Source organism: Zootermopsis nevadensis, unplaced genomic scaffold (assembly GCF_977971745.1).
Source record: "Zootermopsis nevadensis isolate Lab colony 2312 unplaced genomic scaffold, Znev_1.0 Znev_ptg000007l, whole genome shotgun sequence".
NCBI lineage: Eukaryota > Metazoa > Arthropoda > Insecta > Blattodea > Termopsidae > Zootermopsis > Zootermopsis nevadensis.
The window spans coordinates 3,933,187-3,945,118 of NW_028259139.1; the positions used below are offsets into that span (position 1 = coordinate 3,933,187).

Here is an 11,932-nt window from a genome sequence, read left to right on the forward strand (position 1 = left end):
ATGTGTCCTGAGTTTTGCACAATTCTGTACATCCATATTGTATGCTCATGCATGCAGAATAATTATGGTAATCCTAGGCTGCAGTTTCACAGATAATCAAGTGTAGGGCGTTTTATATGTAATCAGGCCTCGCCACGGAATGCTTAAGGAACCGGAATAAAAACTACGGATTTCCAAAGTGCAGACGACTGTTATTTTTCCATCATACAAATTTTAGAAGATTCAAAGTATATATTATGTTTTGACTTCATAGTTTCGGATAGTTTGTAAATTGAAATACCTGAAGGTAGTATAGCATCCCGGTGTACTGCTCATGTCTCTTGACTTTAATATCATTGTTTCTGTTACTTTTACATACATTTTTCTTTTTCACTATAGGCTGTTTATGTGACCCTAAACAATGGACCGGCAAGCAGATGATAAAAGAGTTTTCTTTACGAATGAAGAGTGGGATAGGTTAGCTCGTCATTTGATAGGAAACAGTACACGGTACAGGGAAAATATTATAATACCAAGAATGATGGGGCCTGTTAAAATCAAGACAAAAGAGGAAAAAATGGTTGAAGCAGCATTTGAAAGCTGTGCATTTAAAACGGTTATGAGTTGTGTTTTAGGTAAGTTATAAAATTGATGAAAATTTTTAAGGTGCATGTTGAGCCTGTATATCACATATTATTATGTCATCTACCAGCATATATGTGTGTCAGCTGGTATGTTATGCCTATCAACTAGACAGAAATGTGATATAAATCATTAATCTAAAGTAGCTTAATCTAAATTGTTACAGAATCTGTGTTTATTGGAGAATTATAAAACTGTTTTGAGAGAAAAAATTGTTCTAGATTCATTGGTATAACTACAGTTACTGGTCTGTGAATAGTGAACAGTCATGCTCACAGGAGTCACCATATTATTATGAAGACAAAAAATGCAAAGTAACTTGGTAGTTTTTTTCTGAATAATGAGTTATTGCAAAGGAGAAGTGAGGTGAAGTGAGACACTTTTATTTGAAAACTGCTGGTGAGAATTGTGTACATCATTTTCAGGTTATGGCTTGGGAGCTGCCATTGGTCTGTTTTCAGCTAGTGTCAATCCATCTGTCCCTGTTGGAGACACAAAACAACCTTCAGCAAGGGAAGTACTAAGAGACATGAAGGGAACTATGGTTAGCTATGCCAAGAATTTTGCACTAGTTGGTGCTGTGTTTTCAGCAGTGGAATGTACTATTGAGTCGGTTAGTTCTCCCATTAGTTTCTTGCCCGAGTTAAGTGCTAAGTAATGATGTTCATGTATAAAAACTTGGAAGACCATTTGTCACCCATGCATTTCTGATATGTTTTGTATGCGATATCCAAAGTTATTCATAACCCTAGAAAACTCCTTCCATTGTCAAGTGATCAATCCAACTAATTTCCAGTCTGAAAATTTACTAGGGACCTGCTGGCCTTATAATTTCTTTTTGATTCTCCATATCTCATTGGTCATGATCATTATATTTCACTAATATAATTCTGTTCTTGACCAAGCTATTCATAGTATAGGTATTATAATGCATAGGGTTATAAATTATTTTGTCCTTCTACATCATTAAATATAGTGTAACCTCTGCTGTATGGTACACAGTTATTTCAGAAGTATGTATAAAAACAAATTCAATTTAGTGAAAGTACAGAACTTTATTTAATTTTTACCCATAGTACTACAGAAATTTACATCATGAAAACCAAAGGAACACATTTTTCTGAAAATACTGGTGTGTGAAAATTAACAGTAATAAATATTAGAATTTACTTAATTAATAACTTGACTGCTGGCCTCACGTTTACATGCCTAAGCGGAGGTGAACGATCATCCAACCAGATATAGAGTGACGTGTGGTCAGCACGATGAACCCCGAGCCATTGCTAGCTTTCCTGACCGGATTACGCTACTCATTGTAGCTCCCCAATTTCCTCACGATGTTGGGCTGGCACCGGTCCCATACACCGGTTGAAAGCTCATGAGAAAATTTCTTCTCCCCTGAGACTCGAACCAGTGCGCATTCCGTATCACTGGTCCAAAGCATGATGCCTCAGACTGCGCGGCTATGGCGCGGGACACCCTCATAATATAGGAATCTTTATTGTATACTTGCAGTTGTGCTACAGATTGCACATTATTATGTTCATTTTTTATTTCAGTATCGAGGGAAGTCAGACTGGCGTAATGGGACCTATGCTGGGGGTGTTACTGGAGGTATCATAGGATTAAGAGGTAATCTTAGATTGACAGTTTAAATCTTGCAAGGGTGTGCATGTGTGTATGGAGTTTAATGTTTATTTCTGTAGTGGAATGGCCTTGGAACAGAGGCATGCTATTTAATTTTAGTAAATTCTGGGAGGTTATTCCATGGTTGATATCTAGAGAAAGCAACCAGAGGCAAAACAATAATATACTTAGTCTCTCTAACCTTTATCGTGTGAAGAATTATTAGATGTAAAGTGCCAGGTCACACCACAGACCATGTGATAGAATGATTTTCACTCAGCTATCCATATTATCGTGTGTTTTAAGGTTGTTATACCAATCCTCTTGCTTCAGATTTTATGCCTTGTTCCATTTGACATCTTAAGAATGGTGTGAAGGAAATTTGTAGGAATTTATTTTCTTCATTTATAGTGAATAAATCAGTGTGTGAATTATCCAGTAAAGTAAGTTAATATCTTTAGATCATGCCTGATGAGTGTATTACCTGTTTGAGCCTTGTCGGGAATGTTTAGTGACAACTGTAAGGAATATAAGTCAACAAGCTGAACAGGTGAAATGTTTATTTTTAATGTAGGTGTGATAATCTGTTTCTTCACTGGCCAAAGCATTTTGTCAATGATAATTTTTTTTAGGATTTACAAATTACAATTTCACAAATATTCTTATATTTCCTAATGATTTCTAAAAGTAAGGATGGGCTTAATATAATCAGCTGATACCAGCTTGTGTGAAAATGTTGAAAATTCATAACTTGCATATTTCACATTTCTTTATATGTACTATGTGTTGCAGCTGGAATCAAGGCTGGTATATTTGGTGCTGCAGGGTTTGCAGCATTCTCAACTCTTATAGATTATTACATGCATTCATAATGTTATGACCATACTCAGTTGAGTTACAGAAATAATGTACCTAATATGTTTGTACAATTTGCCAGAAAGTTGTAATGGCAAAATTATGAAATGACCATTAAAACGTGAAGTGCAGATGGACAGATGTACCAGCATTTCAGATGTATAAAGTGCAATGATAAAAAAAGATATGGAAGTATGAAGGTATGCACATATGGCAGACCCCTTTCCATTTATTAAAGATTATAAGTATATGTGAGAGACCTGAATATGATTAAAATAAGAAATCTCGGCTCCTGCGACAATGGAGGGATATATAAAACACTATCATAGTTACATAACTGTCCTGAGTTGTATTTATTGTGTAGTACTGAAGCCTCATATTCAGGCATTCCAATAATTTTCATAATGAAGTTCAATATGTATATGAGAATGTGTGAATTACATGACTTAATATAGGAAGCATTGACTGTTCATTCCTTCATGTATCCATGTAGCCCTTCCATTCTAGAAGACAGTTATAATGCTGTTCCAATCTAAATAACATCATGGTGCTCTGTACTTATGAGAAATCAACAAGACAGTTTAGAAAGGTTTATAAAATGTGTGATGATAATGTTGAAAATAAGAAATTACACGACACATCAACATACCGGGAATAAAGGGACATTAGTAGATGAAAATACATCCATACGGAAGGGTCATTCGGCAAAAACAGCGTTACGAAGATCATACCAACAATGTGTAAATATGGACCGACAATGGTCATCTTTTATATGAACTCCTGCGTGCATAACAATGCTTTACCCATTTACCTAAGAAACTAATTGTTTATTTGGCGTTGTGTTTCATTACTGCCGTCAACAATCCGCTTTCGTCATTGCGGAAAGAGCTGGCTGTGAATCGCTTGTAGAAGAAGTGCGTCGTAGAGTAGATAATATTGTGCTGTTAAAAACGTTTTAGAATATCACAATTACTTTTCTTATATAAGAATTACTAAGAAATCTGTGATACTGCCCTCCACTCTCTCCATTTTAGTTTTGATAAAATTGGTCATTGCGGGTTGACATCGTGTTCTCTTACAATTGAACAAAGTTTGAGGTAAGGGATTCCTATTTATTATTATTATTCATCACATTTAATGTTTTCATCTGCATTTGTGAACTCGTGTAAGAGAATCAGGCTTGTCTTCTTTTGAAGCTAAAAGAGTCCGTAATGCAGAATACATCAGACAGTACAGAAAACGTAAAAAATAGAAGTTCCCAAAAAAATACCAAAAACTAATGCTGAACGTATGAGGGAATATAGAAATCGCAAGAAGCAATTATTGCTAGTTATCAAGCTAATATATAAACTTCCTTTCATTGTATTTATTGCCTAAATATAATTTAAATACAAAGACGTATTTACGTCAGATTCTCCGGAACCGTGATTCCACTGCCAATTTTTTAGGCTGCATTTACCTTTCCATTATATTCACTGAAAAGTAAAACTTAGTGCAGAACATCCAGAAATAGAATGTTGTATTTGTTCCTGTTTTACTTACAATGCTGTAAGTTATCTGTGGCCTGTTAATATTATAATTTGCTGACATGAACATGGTCTGGTTTCAACAAGATAGTGTCAGATTAGCTTGACCAGTGATGTGCTTTGATAGTTCCAGAAAGAATTTTTTTGGACATATATGATTAAATGAAATTAAAAGTTTTTGCAACAATTACAGCTTAGTGTGTAGTCTTTTGGACTGTAGAGTGTTAGGATGGAAGTAATACATTCTCCCCCGAACCCTGGTAAACACCTACAAGACTATAGCGCCTCCCTTTTCTTAAAAACGTTTGTGCTGTAGATTACAACCTGCGCGGCAACATTTACAGTTCGTTATTATCTATGGTTACTGGGCCCACCAGAGATGAACTACTCAGATATCGACATTAAGTTAAAGAGAGGTCGACTATGTCGGTCGATGGTTGGTATTGCTTTTTATCGTTGTTTCTAAACTCATTCTAATCGGTGTTCGTAAATGATGGCTACATTGTGTTATAGGTTATTGGTTGCGGTATAATAAACACCCCATCAGGTATGGACAGCAATCCGGGGCTAGAAGCTCCGAACCGTGGATCACCTTCAGCACAGCCCAGTTATGGACCTCAGGAAATACCACCAACGGTAGAAATTACATAAGGTTATGTGCTAGATGATATGGAAGTTGAAGTCTCCCTTCAGAATAAGCAGGGAATGTATTCTATTACAGTTTTAATAAGAATGATTTTACAAGGCGGGGGTATATTACAGGAAACCCATGAACTGACATTTTGTGAATACCGGTTTCTCAAATCATAATTTTTAAAGTAAAGTTACGTTTAAATTAGTTGTCCATTTCACGTATACAATGTGCTTTTTTGTTTCCCAAATACATACTGCATTTAGTGATTCTCAAAGGTTTGTGACAATTATGGTTTAATTATGCTAATATTATATTGGGCATTGTGAAATTTGAAGTTCTTATTGTGGTTAACATGTCACTGTGGGTCTTCTGGGTTGTGACATTTTGTGGCCTTGTAGATATGTACCTGTTTGATAAATATGATCTTTTAGGAATAGAGCCAACTCACATAAAGTTATGAATATTAATATGGACCGGAGAGCCATAGAAGAAGATGCTGCATGTTCTGTCTGTCCCACTGTTCTTGGTTTGATCACTATAACAATATTAGGTGACAAAACTTGCATATTTTTCTATACCCTCTCAGTTACTGGAATGAAGAAAAAATATTTTATTTTTCTTTCTAATAAAATGGAAAATATTTGGATGTTATAGATGTTGTACAGTAACATAAAATTATTCAGTAGTTGCAGCACAGATATGAGATACCACAAGAATGAAATATTGAAGATGTTGATGCTGGTCTTCTGGGTAATAACATTTTGTAGACTGAAGATGGAGGTAGCATGTTTCTCTGAAACACTGGTATCCATCCACAAGGCTATATGGCATTACTACCGAGAAGACCAACACTGTCAGTGAGACAGTGCCCTTCTAAATGTATACCGCACAAATTTTATCTATGTCATATTAGATCTATAATTTGATATCCTTTTCCAGCCATATCGCTTTACGAATGAGGAGCAGCGAGTATTAAGAAAGTGCAATCGGGATAGTTTTTACCAGCGTTGCATCCCATTTGCAAGCATCCTGGGTATTGGAACTTATTATGGAGTTCAGTCAGGTGGGTTTATTGAAATGCTTTCCATCATTTCTTGTTTCATTGGTGAAATACAGAGGTAGATTTCTTTTTCCCTTATTAGACCTGTTATGAGGTTACACAAACTGATCTCATTTGTGGTCTTCCTAAATCCTACATTCTTGAACTCTGTAGTTGAAAATGCTCCTTGGTAATTTGTAGTCTGTCAGATACAGAGGATAGGTACACAAATACTGAACACTGCCATTTATGTAACTGCTTCTATCTTTAATAGCAACTCTTTTTTTTCATTTTTAGAGATGTGAACAGTTCCACATTTGTAAGTTAGTTAATGCAGGGTGAGGTATCACAGTCCATCTAAATATGCTGAGCAGTTTGATGTGTATGTGACATTCTAGACCAGGGGTGGCCAACCCAAATGATCTTTCGGGCCACTTTGGAAATGCATCATAACTCCGCGGGCCACATATAAAATTATATATCCCCATATTAGATTTAGATACACTATAGACATTTTTTTGGAGTGAAAAATTGAAACATAATGAGTTATTATTATTGTGTTTACTATTATTCTTACATGGAAACAGATAATTTTTGAATATATGGATGCACAAATAATGTATTTTTTTAATACATTGGTTTTCACTACTTTGGCCATTATAAAATAAATATATTTTGTAAAAGTGTGATGAATCTCGCGGGCCGGAAAAATGTTCAAGGCGGGCCACATGCGGCCCGCGGGCCGCGGGTTGGTCACCCCTGTTCTAGACCCATATTTAGGATGTGCACAATTAAAGTTTGATGTGTGTTACTGCCCATTCTTTCTCAGGTTTAGTGATTTTCTTCAGTATCTACAGAAATGCCAGAATAGTATGAAAACAGATCATGACTATCACCTTCCAAATTCTTACCAACTTGCGTGCATGATCATCTTCTCAAATCATTTTTCATACAGGTGTTTGAAAAGTCATGCAACCCATTTTTGCCACATGTTCTGTTTGCCTGAAGTTAAATGCCTGGCATTGGATGTTAAATAACAACACATGTGTTTTGTTTGGGCTGTGTTGTAATACCATATTAATCTTTACGAAAGGAGAGTTCCCACTTAAATCAAACAGGCCATATTGAATTTTAATTGATTAATAACTATAAATAATTAATCATCAAATGTGTCAAAAGGAATTATTAAGTAGCTAAATATGTGAACCTGTTGGTGGTAGAAAATTAGCATTGTATTACTATTCCTTTTTCAAGAGTAAAATTATGGATTATATACAGCAGTGTTAAATACATTGGAATCAATTTGGTTACTTTGTTGTAGGCTACCTGAAGCCACATGCCCGCTGGGGTGCAGGTCCAAAAATTACTGTTGCAGTCGTAGTGGGCTACTTCTTAGGTAAATTTTCCTACCAATCAAAATGTGCTGAAATGCTAATGCGCCTGCCTAACAGTCACCTAGGGGAAGTACTTCGCCAGAAAAAATTGAAGGGGAGATTCCAGGAAACGTAAGTATCAGTATAGTATTTTGGTCATGACATGTCTTTTACACAGCAGACTTGTGTATGGAAAGTACCCAATTTGAATCGTAGTCAGAGCACTGGATAGTAGGAGGATGGACTAGCTCAGGATCATGTCCACTGATGAGCTTTGGCATTAGTGATGTTGAACCTTTTGGTTTGATACAGTAGTGTTGGAACTATCACTGAAATATAAAATTTAAGTCTTACTTTTAGACCACTTTGGTTAATCAGGGCTTCCCCTTTTCATTAACAATTAAATAAACATTTCTGTTTTTATCATTAAATACCAAAACCTGTTATATCATAATATGTGGTTGATCCTTGGTATGAAAGTGCTAAGCAGCTGATGTGTGCGACGTGTTATACATAGTTACTGTACTGCACCCACTGAGCGGCTGAACTATATTCAAAGTGATGACACACTTTTTGAATTCAACAAAATTTGAACATTTGCGTTTTCTTATGGCCGTAGGCAAATCTCTGAAGAAGATGTGTGATCATTTGTCCAATGTCTGTATAGTGGTTGCATCTGCCTGTTTGGTACAAAACGAATTTCAGCTTGAAGCATTTGAAATGGGAAGGGAGTCAACTGAAGATATCCTGAAGTCTGTCCTACCAAAACATTGATGACAAATTAATCACCATGATAATCAGTGATGATCACATCAAAGTTCCTTGTAAATTAAAGACTTTTGTGGCTACAGTTTTCATATTGATGAAAGTTTCTGATGATGATATATAAAATTGTTCTCTTGGACTTATCCATCATCTAAATTATAAAATTACACTTTTGCTTGTGGCATCTGTACAGTGATATAGTTCGTGTTTGTTCTCAGAATGATGATGGATCCAAGCCTGTCTCTGCCTCCTTTTGGTGAAGTTGAGACTTATTCGGATGTTGGTCCTCATCATGAAATTGACATGGACCGGCCTTATCAGAAGGGTCTGGATGATATTCAGCGACCTGCTGTGGATTGTGAGTATCTCTTTGTTGCTATATCAAGAAGTCTTAAGTGAATAGCTCTAGCAGACAGTCTATGATATTTATTAGAACTTTTAAATTATTTATCATGTCCACTAATTCTATGTACAGCTTTTGTGTTGTCTCAGTGTAGGTATTTTGCACAGTGTTAAAAAGGGATAAGAAGCTATGAAAAGAACTTATAAACTGCATTAACAAAATCTGCATGTTCTTCTAATCTCTTACCAGACCAAATTCTCTGTATCTGCATTAAGTGATGTTAGGGTTGTTCCCTCTTCAGAAGTTTGTGTTCCTGCCATGTAGATATTATTGATGGTAGGAAATAAAGAAGTATAAAGGCAAAGTGGCCTCTAGTGGCATGATGTTTGTACAGAGTATCATGAAAATATCAGTTGGTTACAAATTTGTTTGATAGCATAGACCTGTATTTTCTCATAAAGAAAAGAAAATATGCTAAAAATGGTATTCATTATGAACTGAGTGCAGAATTGACTCAGTAAATGCAAGCTGCTATTCTGTTCAAGACCATTTTTTTATTTTCCTATTTAAATGTGGTTTGTTTAATGATAATCTCAGTAGCTTAGACTACCTAACAACAAATGATAGAGTGATTAATGAATTGGGAAGGATATGGAAGGAAGTGGTAATGACATAATTTAAGGACTACTATGGCATTTGCTTGGAGGGACTGAGGTAAACCACAGAAATACCTGTCAGGGTAGCCAGTCTCTGGGATGTGATTTTAACCTGGGAGCTCCAAAATATGAAGCAAGAGTACTAACCACTTGAATGCAGTGTTTGGATCGTCTTGTCCTCTTTCCAGGAAACTGTGTATCAAAGTAAGTAAAACATGTTATTTTGCATGGATGCGAAACTTGGTACGTCGCTCTGAGTATGGAATATTCATTGAGACTGTTTGATAACAAGTGTAAAAGAAGTCTAGGTGTCTTGACCTGTTGTGGTTCCAAATCTCTATATTGATCTGTCCATTTCTTTAGAGTATTTTTTAACTGTGTCTCACTTTTGGTCTGTACTTTTATATTTGTTTTACATATCTTTCATCTTCTGTTTCTGAATGTGATAAATTTGTTTGTGGTTTATATATCTTCTGTTCTCTTAGTTCAGGGAGTTTTTCTCTTCTGTGTCTGTTTCATTATTTGTCTAATAGCCTCAAATAATTTAGCTTGAAGAAAGAGAAATTAGGGACTGGAGTGTTTTATACACTAAGCAGCTTTCAGATGTGTGCTGCTTGAGCTATTATTAACAGTGTTGAGTCTTGGATACTATTAAAATAGAGAGTTCTTTTGAGCAGATGAACAGCTGTGGACCTATGGAACGTTTTGTTCAGGAAGCTAAGTTTTCACTAATTTGGCCACCAGAAATGCACATAGATTACTGGATTGTAGTTTCAGTGTTTTGTAGTTGGTCAGCTTGCTGCAGTTTGATGAATTGTATAAAACGGATGTTATTTCAGACACCAGTACTTCCAAAATTAACCATTGAACTAACAAGTGAACAAAATTACATAGTTTGCTCACAGACGTGTCAGGAAGACAATGAAGGGATGTTCTTTGTCATTGAAACACAAAACATGGACATAAATTTATCTAAAGCCAAACTGTAATTGTAACTATGTGAATGAACCAGTTGCTTGTGTCTCAGAATAGGTGTTCTGTTCAGGTAATTTATAAGGAGAGATAATTTCTCTATTTTTATAAAGCTCAGACAGTATACTGTAGTTTTATTTAAAATAATCTGAAGGTTTGTGTAGTTTTATTTGTTTTTCTGTGTTTTGCATTGCAGAAGAAATGGTGAATTCATATTTTGAGACTACTATTGGTAACTGTGTTATAATGAAGTGACTGAAAAAGTGTCACTTTTAGACATCATGAGCTCCTTAGTGAAGAAATTTGACACTTACACTTACTTGTAGGCAGTTGGTTAGTTCAATTTATCTTGCAGCTCCTGTACTTGAAGGTGAAGGCCTCCCAGCAGGAGTGCAGTCTCACTCAGCGACATATGAGGAGTTACGTAGGAAGAATAGGGAAGAGTATGTACAAAAGAAAACCAAGCAGTTCAGGTGTGTATAATGTTTTTCATAGTAAGTTTGTGTATGGTACCTCTTTCTGAGTTCCTGGCGTGAATGTATTAAAACTGTGTTTAAATAGTCACAGTTGCCAAATATCAGTTTGTGTTTGATAAGCACTTTGGAAGTATAAGTGAACAAACATCAGGTATTTGTGGACGCATACTGATCCACTGTAGTCATTGCTGTGAAATGATGTAAGGTATGGTTTTATAATGTAAACTAAGTCTGTGGAGCAATACTCTTCTTGAGAAACTGGTAGTCACTCAGCTTGTCAAGAAATTTCCTGAAGGTTTATACCATGTTCACAGGAACCTGCCACTTTTCATTGCTAGTGTTGAGTGCTTGTATGAGATTGATGTTATTCATTTTAAGAATTATATTCATTACAATGATTGTTCCTATTATCAGATGACAAGAGTTTGGTAAATAATGTGACATCACTATGGATGGTATATAATACACGGGTACCTTCTGTCTTGTGAACAGTTTATGATGTAGTTTTCAAATTAATGGTTATCATGTGCACAGAAGAGGCTGATAATTATGTAGAATTAAAGAAATACAGGATATCTGAGATTGTTGTTTGGTAATGGATGGACAGAGAACAATTATGTGCAAGTTCCACCAGGAAAGCATTTCATGAAAAGGCATTAAGTTTGTGCAGAAGAATTGTGCTTCATAATTTTATGTTGTTATGTAATAATATATTTGACATGACATTGTTATGTGGTATCACTTTATTGTTATAGAGGTGGCATAAGCCCTGAAGATGTTCCCACTGTAATCCAACCAAGAGAACCTGCCCCAGATACAACTCCACGTCCTCCAGCAGCTTGGAACCGAGAAAAGAATCAATATGGTGATGTGTGGGACAAATAGCACCAAAGGCAGATGACTAGTGAAGCAGACATAGATTGGGTGTGATTTCAAGAATGAAAGGACTGGATTTACATTAGAAACATTTTAAAATATATTCTGTTTTTCATGTGCTATTGTATGTAGGAAAAACATGTAAATACAAAATCACATGATGACACCTA

The 11,932-nt window shown here is 35.6% G+C and overlaps 2 protein-coding genes across 4 annotated transcripts; both read left to right on the top strand.

The window, feature by feature from the left end:
- The first annotated feature begins 46 nt into the window (after positions 1-46).
- LOC110830675 (mitochondrial import inner membrane translocase subunit Tim22) lies at positions 47-3,560 on the top strand. 3 transcript variants are annotated; one of them, XM_022065864.2, is made up of 5 exons: positions 47-286; positions 379-614; positions 1,047-1,165; positions 2,181-2,253; positions 3,040-3,560. In XM_022065864.2, the coding sequence occupies exons 2-5, from the start codon at positions 401-403 to the stop codon at positions 3,117-3,119; spliced, it is 486 nt and encodes a 161-aa protein (XP_021921556.1). In that variant the 5' UTR covers positions 47-286; positions 379-400; the 3' UTR covers positions 3,120-3,560. The 3 variants fall into 3 exon arrangements, with proteins under 3 accessions (XP_021921556.1, XP_021921555.1, XP_021921554.1); XM_022065863.2 differs by having other exon boundaries at positions 65-227; positions 1,047-1,234; XM_022065862.2 differs by having other exon boundaries at positions 68-286; positions 1,047-1,234.
- Positions 3,561-4,926: 1,366 nt separating this feature from the next.
- Positions 4,927-11,932, top strand: asrij (OCIA domain-containing protein asrij). Its single transcript, XM_022065919.2, has 7 exons — positions 4,927-5,064; positions 5,142-5,264; positions 6,202-6,325; positions 7,623-7,806; positions 8,658-8,797; positions 10,766-10,883; positions 11,642-11,932. Exons 1-7 carry the CDS (start codon positions 5,008-5,010, stop codon positions 11,769-11,771), a joined length of 876 nt encoding a protein of 291 aa, XP_021921611.1. The 5' UTR covers positions 4,927-5,007; the 3' UTR covers positions 11,772-11,932.